At 40.7% G+C, this 14,760-nt stretch overlaps 1 protein-coding gene across 3 annotated transcripts in view; it reads right to left on the reverse strand.

Moving 5' to 3' along the window:
- Positions 1-1,697: 1,697 nt before the first annotated feature.
- XRCC4 (X-ray repair cross complementing 4) overlaps positions 1,698-14,760 on the reverse strand; it is a 144,139-nt gene continuing 131,076 nt past the window's right edge. For 2 of the 3 annotated variants that reach the window (XM_036404039.2, XM_036404040.2), the window contains one exon: positions 2,069-2,861. In XM_036404039.2, the coding sequence (XP_036259932.1) occupies positions 2,765-2,861 (97 nt within the window). In that variant the 3' untranslated portion in view covers positions 2,069-2,764. Of the gene's footprint in view, positions 1,932-2,068; positions 2,862-14,760 lie in introns of those variants that run through there. The other variant, XM_054518013.1, reaches the window with a different exon arrangement.

Consider the following 14,760-nt stretch of genomic DNA (forward strand, 5'->3'; position numbering starts at 1 on the left):
CTTTGGAATTTGATCCGTCATTCCTAACTTTGGTTAAGTTCCTGCCTTTAAAAACCCATTTCTGGGCATTTTTCTCTATTTTGTCTCCTCTAATTTTGGGAGCAATTCAGTGATGTGACGTATCACTGGCACGCCTGGAAAAACTGGTCTTATAAACACTGAGTTAGAGAGCCCTGAGCACAAAACAAAACAAGTCTAAGTTTGGTAAATCTGGAGGGTGAATGGAGTGAGGATTAAATCCAGAACTGCTCATGCAGGGGTGGCAAAAACCTTGGCTTTTCTCAGAGACAACCAAGCAACACCAAGTATTAATTTAGTAAGCTTTAAAAAATCATTTGATGAGGCATTACCACAGGGTTCCCTTCCCAAAGAACAGGAGTTAATTTGAGATAGGTTTCACCTGTCTGGGTGAGTTGGACCATGAATGAATTTAAAGACGAAGCAGAGATCCCCGCTTCTCTCACAGACAAATGCACTTCCTGAAGAATTTTCACTGATTTCCTGCAGTTTTTGCAGGAAAAAAATACCTCTGCTCTCACACAATGACAGGCCCACACAGACCTGAACTGATTTGGAGATTGGTGGATTTTTCCCTGTCAAAGTTGACTGGAAAATGGAAACTTATAAAAAAAAAAAAAAGTAGTTTCTCAAATAAATCTTCAGAAAGGATTTCACCAGGTTTGGGGACACTGCCAGGAGGTGTCTGAGTGTGCAAACAGCCAAGGGCTGCATCTGCATCCCCCACCATGGAATCTTCTGTTCAGCTCCTGGCCTGACTCTGCAAACCCCAAAAAACCCCAAAAAAAACCCCCAAAAACCAAAACCAAAAACAAAAACAAAAAAAAAACCAAAACCCACAAACCCTCCCCCAAAACCCAAAAAACAACAACAAAAATAAACAAAAACCAAACAAAAAAACCCCCAAAAAACACAAAAAACCCCAAAAAGACAAAAAAAATTTCAAAACCAACAAAAATGCATCAAAGAAAACCCTACACAAAAAAAAAAAAACAAAAACAAACCAACAAAATAAGCCAAAAAATGAAAAACAAAAAAAACACAAAAAACCCAACCCAAACCAACCCAAACCAAACCAAAACCAAAACCAAACCCAAAACCAAAACCAAAACCAAAACCAAAACCAAACAAGAAAAGCACCAAAACCAAAATGCAGAAAAATTAAAGAAACAAAACAAAACAAAAAACCCTCAACAAAATAAGAAAGGAGAGAACAGAATGAACACCCTCATGGACTTTATTACACGTGCCAACGGCGTGTAGCATTTCCCATTTGCAGCAACAACATTTCACTATTAGAAACCCAACAGTTTCCTGGAAGGGGGAGTTCTGTGGGATGTCCAGCTCCATTTTCTGCTGCAGGCACCATCAAGCCAAGCACTCTGGGTAAGTCATGGAACATTTTCACTTTAAAACTGAAACCATATACCAGCTTCTGCTGAAAGCATTGTCAGATCAGCACTGGAAGATTTTAAATCAGGCTGTGCCTATGAATGGGTGCATGAATGGCTCTTTTGTGGCCCTGCCACTTCCCAGGCACAAAGCCTTTTTAGCAAGCAAAATATTTTGGCCATTCTTATTTTTGCTGTGTGATTTATAACACTGTCCCAAAGCCCTTTGTGAATTTAAAACGCTGTGACTGTGGGGTTTTTTTTTCAGACAGGAATGGTTAAGTATAATATTCCCAGATCCCCATGTTCTTGTACGAAGCCTGCAAGTACTGACAGGGATGCTTTTAATTGAGTATAGGATGGAATTCTGGCAGAATTAGAGCCGCTTCAGAAATATAAAGTATTTTACCAAAGAGCTTTGCAACCCACAGAGCACAGAAGATTTCAAGGGCTGACTTCAGTGGGATTCCTCTTGCAGGAAGAACTGGAGCCTTCAGTCTTAAGCAAGGATGGATTCAGGTCCTGAAAATGCAAAGCAGAATCCTGAGGTCCACCTTTAGCTCTTCATTTTGGCCACTGAAAGGTAAATGCATGTTACCTTTGTCTTTTTGGTGAAGATTTAAATCTAAATTAATGCATCAGTTTGGGGCAAGACAAGCTCAGGCATTAAAACACTTTGGTAACTACTACCTTTATTCATAATGTCTAACAAATAAAGACAAATATGATTTATTTTTTCAAATGCATTTTATTTTTCTTCTTTTTTTTTTTTTTAAGAAATTGCCATAAGGAAATAGATGAAGTATCAAAAATCACAATTTTAACTGCTGTGGGTTTCTACAGAAAGTTAAAATAAGAGTCAATACCAACCTTACTAGCACTTGACTCCCAAAAGCTGGAATACCTTACAATGCACAGTGCCACAAGTAAAAGGACATTTTGCTTTGACCCAGAACCAATCTAAAGTCACACCTGCACCTCAAATAAAGCTGATTTATCCATTCCAAGCCTGGGGAAAGGCTGAGCTCAGCGCAGGTCTGGCATCACCTCATGCCTGGGGCCTGGGAAATGGTTGATCCTGAGCACAGCCAGAGGCTGTGAGGATGCAAAAACTCATCCAAAATGCCCTCAATTCCCCCATACAAGTGAGAAAAGCTCCACACAGAGCCTAAACTCAATTTCGGACACCCATAAATGAGGTGCAGCAGGCCAAGGCCTGCAAGAAGCGTGGCGCGGGAGGGTTCAGGGCCTCAGAGCAAAGATTTTGGCTCTGTTCTGTAAGAAAAAACCCCTTTTTTCGTTTATAATTGATCCGTGCTGGGAGCAGCAGCGTCCCTGTGGCCGGCCCAGCGTGGCTACATGTCCTCCAAGAGCTCCCCTGGCTCGCAGGAGTTCTCCAGGGTCTCCAGATCCCAGTCCGGGCAGCGCTGCCCCGAGGAGGCCGGGCCAGCCCTGGAACAAACAGAGGGATGTCAGACAAGGCTGGAAACAAATGCAAGCAATTCCAGCGTATTTTGGGGCTTTTTTCCTAAGGGGAAAGTGGTTTCTGTGAGGCCTAATCACTCACAGAGGTGGCAGTGGCAAAGCAGGCGGAGGAAATTCAGTTTGTAAATTGTATAAATTTATAAATTTATAATTTATATATTTATATAAAATTTTATCTAAAAATAGTTTAGACATTTATCTAAAAATATCTAAAAATAGTTTAGACATTTATACTTATGCAAAATATATATTTATATTTATATGTATAATTATAGGCATATTTATATCTCATACAAATCCATACATAATATATTTTTTCATATACATATAAATAAATAGAATATAATTATAGTTTTATATTCATATTAAAATTTATATTACAAGTTTATAAATTTATATTTTATAAAGTATATACTTATATTTACATTCATCAAAATATTTATATTTATATAGCTGTATAAATAATTTATATTTTTATATTTCATATAAATATTTTATATAAAATATAAATAAATATAAGTATATTTATTTTATAAAATATATATTTTAATACATATTTATATATATTTTATATGTAAATATATAAATAAAATACATTTATATTTATAGTTTTATATTTATATAAAAATTTATATTGAAAACCGTTTATGAATTTATATTTATATACACTATATATTTATATATATTTTATATATAAATATATAAACTTATATATAAGTATATATATATAAGTATCTATACACTTATATATATAAGTATATATATACTATATATATACTGTATATATAGTACTATATATTTATATTCATTATTACACTTTATATTTAGAATTTATATAAATAATTTATATTTTTATATAAAGATATAATATATATTATATATTTCTATTTATGGTTTCATATTTATAGAAAAATTTATATTAAGAGTTTATAAACTTATATGTATAAAATAGAAATATTTATTTTATATATTTATATTTATAAAATATAATTATTTATTGATAGTTTATTTATATATTTCATATGAATATATAAATAATATATATTTTATGTATAGCTATATAAGTATATATATAAATAGAATATATTTATATTTATAGCTTTATATTTATATAAAAATTTATATTTAAAAATATTTTATAAATGCACAGTTAGAAGTTTTTCAAACACCCTGAAAATGACCATTTCACCCACAGTTTCCACATGGAGAGCTGGGAAGAGCAGCCCAGATGCAGAAATCGTGCTAAGAGACCACTTTCCCTATTTCTGCTCTCTCTCCAGGACATGATTCCAGTACAGACAGCTCTGTCCTTGTGCCTTGGGAAGGTGATGTATCCTGTGTTTCCAGAAAACACCAAAAAAAGTGGCATTTCCAACAGCTTCTGCTGCCTATAGGAATTACGCTTCTATAGGCTGAATCCACAAAAAAAACTTTCAAAAACAACCAAAAAACAAAAAAAAAAATCACAAGCCCCCCCCCCCCCCAAAAAAAAAACAAAACAAACCCAACTGAATCCTGCAGAGAAATCTTTTTTCCTGTGCGTTTAGAGGGGATTTATCAGTCACAGGGGTGCGAGTTTCCAGTGACAAGGAATTCCAGGGACCAGCATCAGTCGCTGCCTTGAAAATAGGATGTGATCTCCTAAGCTTGGCTCAGGACCTGGCTGCAGCTTCACAGGGTTCATGCCCAGGTTTGTTACACTGCTGCCATGCTGACAAAAAAGGTGAAAATGTCATGTATTGCCCAGGATGGGAAGAGCTGGAGAGAAGTGGTGGAGAGTTCTACCCTCCAGTGGTGCCCTGTGAGGACTCAGGGAAATGAAGCACACAGTGAAATTTTAATTTTCAGACTGATACAAGCATCTTGCCTTCAGCTGCTCTGTGTGATAAAGTCAGCACTGTTGGTCAAATTAATGAATTTTTTTCAATTTTCAGAACCCAATTTTTCCATAACTCCCACCTAGGAATCTCTAGGGAGCAGAAGTCTCTACAAAAAATGTCAATTCCAAAGGGGAATGAGCTCTCCGAGACTGCAGGCACTGTGTGGCTCCCACTTCCAGCTGCTCAGAGCTCTGATCATTCTGCGTTTCCTGGGGGTGGGAAATGAGCTCCATTCCATCCCTGCAGGCTCCAGGGCAACCAGCAGAAGTCCTGTAAATGCTGAGTTTTGGATGCTGCCACTTCCAGAATCCAGAAGGGTTTCCTCACCACTCCAGCTCTGCAAACCCCTCTAAATTCAATATATTCCTATATTTAGATTATGGTAATTACTTTCTCTGAAAGTCTAACGAGCTTTCTCTGAGAACTCTTCCAAAACACTCTTCTTCAGGCCTGAATAAATTGTGCCAAGCATCTTTTATATTCCTTTTGGCACGCAGTGACACCCGAACAGATATTTGCCTCACCAAAAAGTCACTGGGATTAGCTGTGAAACAGGCCTGGATCCTCCACCAATGACCTCAGAGCATCCCACACTGCTCTGGTGGATAGAAATCAACTTATTAAAAAATAAAATACAGGCACCAAGCCCCAGCAGAGGGATTTCATGTTCAATCACTGAAGGTGTGTTGTCCTTTTACCTCTGTGGGTCTATCTCCAGTGAACCACAGAGTGTAGAGCCACCCACTGATTATTTAAATTAATTCTGAAAGGTCTCATTAGCAAATAAATTAGGCTGTGGAGGCCTTTGTGCCACCATGGGATATTTCAGGTATGGTTTGCTGTTTGTTTTTTGGTTTTTTTTTTTTTTTTTGGAGCATTTGCTCATGTATTATTCAGGCATAAAAGAATTAAAAGGCTTCTGAGACCCCACATTTGTTGGCTGTGAGGTTTCAGCAGTTCCAGAGTTTTCTGATTTGGACAAGGAAGCCTGACAGGGCTTAAGCAACGTCAACAACCATTCCCTTCTCATTGGCTAAAATAACACTTTTCAACACCATCCATGAGAGCACATCTTTAAGCCAAGCCACTGTTGAGTTTTCACATTGCACAGTGAGAACTATTAAGCTTCTGTGTCCTTGTAACAACACGGGCCTCATTTAATCTCCAGAAAGCTGCCTCTGAATAAACCCAGCCGTGAATAAATCCAGTGCTTGCACAGGGGAGGCACTGGGCTCTTCACACCAAGCTCATCAGCAACTTAGTTCTGGTTTTAGGGCTTGGTGATTCCCACTTGCATGGCAGCTGCTCACTGAATGCCAGCAGCCTGCTTTGTGCTGTGAAATTATTTCGCATTTCTCAGGGAGGCTGTATTACCATATCCTGACACGTAACTGAGTTAATTTCTGTAAATTGCAGCGAGTTGCACAGCCCCCTCTTGCCAAGAAGCCTGTAAGCAAGGCATTCTTCCTCAAAGTTTATTCATCTGCTGGATCTCTTTTTGAAGTCTTGCCTTTCGGTAAACTTAAACTCCATTAACACATCTGGAGAACTGCTGACTATAAGAGATCATTCCATATTTCCTGGCATTTAGTTCATAAATTAAGGCAGAAGACTGGACCCACAGCTGGTGTGAATCACTGCAGCACTAATAATGTCACTGCAGCTCTGCTGACTTACACCAGCTGAGATGCTGGCCCCAGAACTGGAAGAAAGTGGTTTACATGACTTGATATTTCCTTCCAGAGCTGAGCAGGGGTCCCGAGGAGCAGGAGACACGCAAGGCTCTCCTTACAGGAGCTCAGAGCCATGGCTCTGCAGAAGCTGCACCAAAAAACACTTTATTTTCTGGGCAGAGAAGTGTCCTTGCACTCGGCTTTGCCTCCAGAGCCAGCCCAGCACACTGTGGTTATGATTCCACCCAAGCTTTTGTCCTTGAGCAACTCTCATGGGGTTTGGAAAGAGAAAAACCTTTGCACAACAACGTGGATGGAAAGGTTTCCTAAGAAACTTGAGTAATCCAGGATTGTGCCTCTGAACCACTGCAGTATTTCCTTAATTTTTTTAGTAATTAAAATAATTGCTTCCAACCCTGAGCTGACATTTTACCAAGAGAGGGGATCTCAGCTCTCATCATCTGAGTTTCGCAGTGCACTCATCCTTCCCCAGCCTGGTTTAATGCTTCATTTGGACATGAATCTTAATAAAATCTTAATACCATGAGAAGAGAAAAACAGAGGATAAAACCTGATACACACTTTCTTCACTATCATAAAAATAGGTGCCAGCAGCAGCTCCTAGGCAGAGAACTATTGCAGCATTAACACAGATATCTCGAATTCTTGAGGCTCCCGCTGAGGCTCAGGGCTGCAGCCGAAACCTTGGCCTGGAAGAACCAATGCCCCATGGTGTGGTTACTGGGCAAAAAGAGGAAAGCTAACCACAGAAAGGAAAACCAAAGGGGTCACGGAGGAGCAGGGGGGGAAAGCCTCTCACACATCACAAAGTGATGCACTGAGAACACTCCGTGTGCACAGAGGTCTTTAGAATGGAACATTAGAAATGTGGGTAGGCTAAACGGGAGCTAGATGTGATTAAAAACATGATGGAATTCCCCCTCAGAGATATGCTAGAGTCACTGTAAGGTAAATTATAGAGGCATTTTTCTTAAAATTCAATGTAGAATGGAAAAAGAAAATAAAATGTTTTACATTTTGGCAGTAGTAAGAGTTTTCAGCTTCCAGATATAGTTTTTGCTGGCAGTTATTCCAAGAAATGATATGAAAGCAGGCCCATATACTTCAAAATAATCCTGCAAAATGTAAATCCCACCAAGTCCTGAAGAACTTGCTGAGTACATTCAGCTTCATGACTTGAAATTAGAGTTGAGGGACTTTCCCCTAATTTAGTGAAGAAACTGAGACTTTTTTTGTGTCCATCTGAAGAGAGCAGTGGTGTCAGAGATCATCAGAGCCCAATCCATGCCTGGCCCCAAGACAAATTCATAGAAAGTAGACAAAAATACTCAGGAAACAGCTGAAAAGAACAATTCCATGCCTGGCCTTGCCCCAGACTCTGTGTGTCGAGCAAGTCCAGTCTCTGCTGAGGTCACCAGACAGACAATGACAACACCACCAATAACAGTAAAAATAAAAACTAAAAATTAAAATAAAAATAAAAATAGCGAAAATAAAAATAAAAATAATTATTAATAATAATTATTATAAAACAATATATTATTTCATTATAATAATCATAATAAAATAGAAATTAATAATAATAATAATAATAATAATAATAATAATAATAATAATAATAATAATAATAATAATAATAATAATGGTGTATTGTTCAATTTCACAGTCAGTGAAGAATATTTTCAATGCTGCAACCACAAAATTAATGTTCAACCAGGGAATCAAATGTTCCTCCATAAGCTTCCACCTCTGGCTGGAGGCCAACCTGCACCTGCACCCATCACCACCTCTGCACTGCAGGGCAAGCCTGGAATTCCCTCAGTGAAACACGACCTAAAGCCAAACTTTAAAACCCAGGATGATTTCAAATTTTGTCTTCAGCTCCCGTGAACGATTCTCTTCCTCCTCTGGGACCAGAAACCATCAAATGTGGGATGATTTTGTTTGATGCTTGTACAAGTTGTGTGGGTTTTTTGGTTTTTTTTTTTTTTTAGTTCACACATCCTTGGAATCCTCCAGAGGGAGAAAAATGAACTTGGAATCCCTAAAATATCTTACATATCCACACTGATTACAGCAAGAGCCAACAAATATATATCTATATATTGAGAAGATGCTCATATTTACCTCTTAATGGCATAATCTTTAATATCCGATATAATTTCCAATAATTGGTCTAGATCAGTTCTCAACATTCATATTCATCCACTGCATTTATTTAGTCCTACAGAGCAGAAACTTTTTTAGGGAAACTTCTATCCTTTGAGTTGCAAATTCCCGATTAACTTCAGCTGGCATTGGTGCAGGCCCTTATGTCAAGAGAACATTCTGGTTTAGCAGTATAAATACAGCCTTGGATCTTTCCGTACGATCAAACACGCTTACAGATGCTCGCTAACAAAGATCTACTTAAAAATGTAATAATAGATGTCACTTACAAGGAAAGAGCCTGAACCGTGTTTGTTTTAGACAAGTGGCACACATTTCTGTGGCTCATTTCCACTTAAACTCCTTCCTGCTTAAATAAACTACACCACATGCACTTTGAGGAACACCCCAGCACCACTGCACTCACTGGGGAAAAAGCACAAACCTCTTAATCACAGCTACAAAAGCACAGAGTAAAGGGGAAAACTTGGTTTGTTTGGGAATTTTGTCAAGGCCTTTCATAAATCCAGTGCATTGCAAATCCACTGGCAAATGCTGGGAGACATTTCTCATAATCATCAAGCACTATTTTTATCACATATACATTTATATAACACCAAATCTGGCTAAACTGTGCCATAGTCCTGCTCCAGGCTGCCAGATCCTGGGAATGCAGGGTGTCCATAACCTTTTCCTACCCCTCAGGGCGACCACAGAGACCTCAGAGGGCAAATTAAAAAAAAAAAAACAACAACCCTGGTTTGATTTCTTGTGTCCTGGTGCTCCTCTGCCTGCATCCCTGAAGGGGCGGAGTGTGGAGGGATGGGGTTTTCCACCCCAAAACCTGGTGACTGCACACGGCAGCTACAACTGAAAGCCACGCTGAAACAAAGAACAAAAGAGTATTTAAGTGGAGAAAAACAGGAGTTGGTGTAAAGTCTGAGCTTGCAGAGCCTCCTGAACCACAGACTCAGCCTGCAGCCCTCTGGGGCCCACCCTCTGCACTGCCTGATGAAGGGAAAAATAATTTTTTGGTTGGTTTTTTTTTGTGATTTTTTTTTTTTTTTTCTGGGGTGTTTGTTGGTTCTTTTATTGATTATTGGGTAAAAGAGGGAGTGTTGTGGGGTTGGTCTCCCTTTGGGAAATTTTAAAATTAAAGAAAATCTTAAATTCCCAAACCAAAACCACTACAAGGAGAATCCATGGACTCTTTTAAAACCTCCTACAACTGAATTAAGCACATTCCTCCTCCCTGCTGAACAATCTGTGCACACACACCTGGGCACCATCAGGAGCCCATTTCTGCCCAGATTACCTATTATGCACAGATCTGCCCAGCAGGTTTGGGATCGTTCACTTTAATCAGCTTACTGCAGAAAACCACTTTGGATCAGTGGAGCGTGTGGATGGAAAAGGGAAATACAGTGGATGTACTACTCCTGCAGGTGTTTTCTAATGACAAAATGCACTCAGAAATACAAAGCAGCAGTGAGCTCTTAATCAATCTGGGAGCAGAATTCAATTTACAACCTAAGGTAGAGCAGATGAAGTGCAGCAAGGTTTTTTCCCCCCCTCCAACAGGTCTCTATCGAATATAAATTTGTTTTTAGAACTCAGAACTGTGCTTTCCTCTCTGCTGCCTCTGAACTCCCATCCAACCTCTCCCTGTGTTCCTGCTGACCCCTCCCCAGCCACAGACCTGAATTCATTCATACTTTTCTGAAATGAGATCAAAGCTTTGATAATTAAGATCAAACAATCGCCTGCAGTGACACCTGTGAGAGCTGAAACCTGTTCAAACACACAGGAAGGGAAAAAATTAAAAAAAAAAAAAAACCAAAAAAACCAAAAAGAAGGGGACAGAGTGTACTCAGACCAAACACACAAGTTCATTATTTGCTGGGTAAATGCTGCTAAAGAGTCTGGAAAATGAGATTTTTAAGAAAGGTTTCACCATCCCCAAATAAACAACAAAACCCCAGCCAAACAAAAGGGTGGGTTTTTCCTTTGTGTGTTTCCTTGGTGAAAATTGCCATAAAATGAGGGGTTTTCTTCTTCATGAGCCACTCTGCTTTTTATTCCTGTAAATGGTCAAAATCACAGAAAGCAGTGACAGCCCAGCTGGGATGGCAACCAGCCCCAAAGGTGGAGAGGAGAGGAGCCCAGGAGGGCCACCAGGCTCTGCATCCACGAGCCACCTTTAGGGAAAGGAACCGAGAAAACCCACGGACCTATGAGACACAAACTGAAAAAGTGACATTTGGAACAGAAATTTCTCATTCCCACCCCTCCACGGATCAAGGCACAGCTTCAAGGAGCCCGTGCATCTCATGTCCCCTCTACCAGACACTCCTTCTCAGGCCCCAGGTTTTCAGAGACACTGAATGAGGACATTAAGAACAGGTTTGGGATAAATTTTAGGGATTTGAGGGTGAGCTAGGAGGTTCCTCAGGAGCATTAACCCACACAGGAAGGTGTGACATTGGTGTCCCAAAGCCACTGTGCCCTTCCAGCCTGCTCAGCACCTGCATGGACACCTGCAGGTTCCATTTCACACACTGAAGAAAAAAAACACTCAGCAATTTTGGGTCACATTGGGGTGGAATCACACCTTCCAGTGAGGAGAAAGAGTCTGTGTCAGGCTAAAGAAAAAAATAAAAGGAAATTAAGGGATGACCCATCCGCTGTCCACTATGTGGGAACAGCTGTCCTTGGGTCAGCTCTGCTCTGCCCAGGTTGCTTTTGGTGTGTTCAGCAACTTCCAGTGAATTTCTCTGTCATGGCCCTGCGTCCTCTCAAGGCCAGGGAAACTTCCCAGAGTCCTGAAGACACCCCCCACAAAATGCACAGGAACAGGAAAACCACAGCAAAAAGCACAGAATGCAACAAAAATGTGACAAAATTCATTAAATACCAGTGTACAGTAATTTTCTATACACAGCTGCCCCAACTCCAGCCCAAGCCAGATTTTTACCTTCAGCTCTGACATATTAGTACAAACCTAAAGTATGCCCAGAAAATTTTCTTGTGCTGCTCTGGCTCAAAGCAGCATCCAAACCACAAACATTACACAGTTTTAATCCACAGAGAGCCTTGAAAAAGGTCCCAGTGCTGCGCCACCACTGAGAAATTTAAATAGTTTGCCTTTCTGTTGAGTTTCAGCACAGTGCTGTAAAGGAATTTTTCATCTTACATTAAAAGCATTAGGAGAAAAGGGAACACCCTGCAACTGGGACTTTATTAGGAGAAGGCACGTGTCAATCAGAGGAGAATAACCATGGTTCACATGTTAAATAGGTGCTGCTGCCTGGGTAAAACAACCCAGAAATAGCACTGAAAATGGAGCTGAAGCTGGATCTTGAGGCACTGGGAACAAGTCCCCTCAGTGGGAACTCATGTGGTTTTTATCCACCCTGTGGCACTGGGAAAAAGGGGGAGAATAATGCACATTTTTCAAGTGCACCTCCTCACCTGATGTCTCATTTGTTTTCCTTCCAGAGGAAAAGAAATTAGAATCAATAGTCAGTCCACAAGCACAGGGAAGACACTGTCTGCTGTTAATTGAGATTGTGGCAGATTGAGCATCCTGATTCCTGATTCTGTCTGAAATGGGTACCTTTGCACAGGAGAGGGAGGGGAGGAAGGTGAAAGAGCAAGACACGGCAATTCCCATCTAAAAGAGCAGAGCCAAATAAAATAAATTAAAAACTTGGGATAAAATCTCATGGTCAGAATAAGCAGTTCAGATAGTACAGAGTGATGCAAAAAAATTTAAAGGACCTAGTTGTTCAAAGAGCCATTTTAGAATTTATTTTAAAGCATAATTACAAATAAAAATGGTTGCTTGAAACGTTTCCCAATAAATCTGGCAGACCAAAGAAATTCCTGGTATCATTAGGGGGGGGAAAATTCAGCACTTAGTCTGAAAACACAGGTTTTCAGTTTGAGCTTAGCTTAACTTCTTGTGAAATAACCAACATCACTTTTATAACAATTTACCAGCCAGGTTTCCAACCCCTTCTACATTTCCATTGCTAATTGTAATAAAATATTGAGGCAAGAGTAACAGAAGCTCATTCTAAACCTGGTGGGACCCAGCAGGAGCCATTATAGCCAGAGTTTCGTGCTGCCAAAATGTCAAGTTTCAAGCCTAACATCATTTTTGGAGCCTACACTTTCCCTGTCCTAGAAGGAGGAGAATAAGCTGTTTTCTGGTGGGAATGCAAGGAAACAGATTTCAACTGCAGAACACCACAACTCTCCACAAACCACCAATAAAATTATAAATGTGAAGAGTAAGTTTGATATTACTGGTGAAAAAAACACTGCAAGGACCTCGAGGCCCTTGGTGGGGAGAGGGAAATTTCAGTGGTGATGTTTCTGATTTCTGCGTTCACAGAAAGGAGGCTGCTCAAACCTAAACTACTCCTGCCCTTCCCTCTCAACATTTTAATGATCAGGTGCATTTAACTGACTCTTTATAACAGCAAGAGCTCAACAGGCAGGAGAAAGAGCTGGAAGACAAGATATAAAGGGAAAAAAAACCCTCTTATTTGTTTGCTAAAGCTGTACAGAACCAGAGCAGCAAGAAGTGCTCACGCTCCCAGGCAGAATTTATGTAGTGAGGTGCTTCTCTTCCTCTGAGCATCCTAGACCTGATCCCAGCATTACAAAAATCAGCAGATTCAGAAGGTTTGGAAGTGGACTGGGGGCTTATCAAAACCACACAGTTCTTCCTCCCCAAGGCTTTAAGCAGCAGAAAATCATGAAAGGGAACTACCCCCTGTAAGATTTCTCTATTGCTGCTTTCAAAAACGAGAGGGGATAAAAACAGCACGGGGGGGGATGAAATATGGGACAGCATAAACATCCAGGGCAATCCTTTTGAAGTTTGGATCAAAAAAAAAAAAACCCAAAAAAAAAAAAAAAAAAAAAAGGAATGAAGCCTCAGGGGCAGGGGAAGGGAAGTTGCTGCTTTATCACATTGAGTCATTCATCTTGAGCACTTCTGTGTCCATTATGTGTCAGAAATCACAAATTAGGCAACAGGAGGGTGATAAAAACAGACATTCCTAGAAAACCTTCACAGCAGATGATGCTTAATTCAAAGGAGTGGGTTTTTTCCTTCCAACAGTTGCCTGAAAAGACAAAAACTCCAGTGAAAGTGCCTCTGGTGGCCAGTCCAGATCGATACGAGGCGAGCAGCTGGAATTAAATCAATAAAGGGAATAATGAACCTGAAGACACTTCTCCTCAAAGCAGAAAGCCCAGATGATTCAGATTCCCTCACAGACACTGTCCTGCCTCACCAGGGCTGACTGTTCTCCACACAGCTCCAAGCTGAGGGGCCACTGTGCTGCTGAAAATGCCTTAATGGTGATTAAATACCTGCAGAACGATCAAAAATGGAAGTTTTACAAAGCTGGGTGTAGGAGAAGAAGGTGTGGGACTCCTGGGGACCACGCAGAGCAACCCAAATTTGGACAAAAATGCCATTTCTGGAGAGGCTGTTACCGGCAGGGTGAAGGTGCAGCTGGGGAAGGGTGAGCAGGGGTCACAACACACCTCACAAAGTTGGTTCCTTGCCTTGGTCATGCTGCCCAGGTGTGACTGAGCTGCCTGTCCCAAAACAGAGCCAGAAACACCCAATCTCCCACTGAGCCCCTCGGTGCATTTCATTTTTTGTCCCACCCTCACTGTCTGACACACCTCGGTGGCAAAGCCCAATTTCTGCACGGACAGGAGCAGCAGCACAGCACCTCCCTGCCAGGACCCAGTGTGGGCCCAAACTGGGAGAAGCTGGAGAAGCCCTGCCAGGGGCAGCACAGGCAGCTTTTGGGGCAGGAATGGGGTTTTTTGAGAGGTTAAGCACACCCCACTGCAGCAGAACCCCTCCAATGGGTGATGCATTGCTACCCTTGCCAAAGGTGAGCTCCCTAAATGGAGAGAAGTGGGCTCCAGAGTCACTGAGGGCTCTGCTGAGCTGGTGTGTCCACAAGTGCTTCTTTGTGCAGCAGGAAATGAAGAGAATCTTCTGTGGAGGGGGAAAAAAAGGAAAGGAAACGGAAAAAAAAAAAAAAATCAATGTGGAAGTAAGAATGCTGTGGGGTGATCCTGGCCGGATACCAAGTGCCCATCAGAGCT

This window comes from Molothrus ater, chromosome Z, assembly GCF_012460135.2.
Source record: "Molothrus ater isolate BHLD 08-10-18 breed brown headed cowbird chromosome Z, BPBGC_Mater_1.1, whole genome shotgun sequence".
NCBI classification, from domain to species: domain Eukaryota; kingdom Metazoa; phylum Chordata; class Aves; order Passeriformes; family Icteridae; genus Molothrus; species Molothrus ater.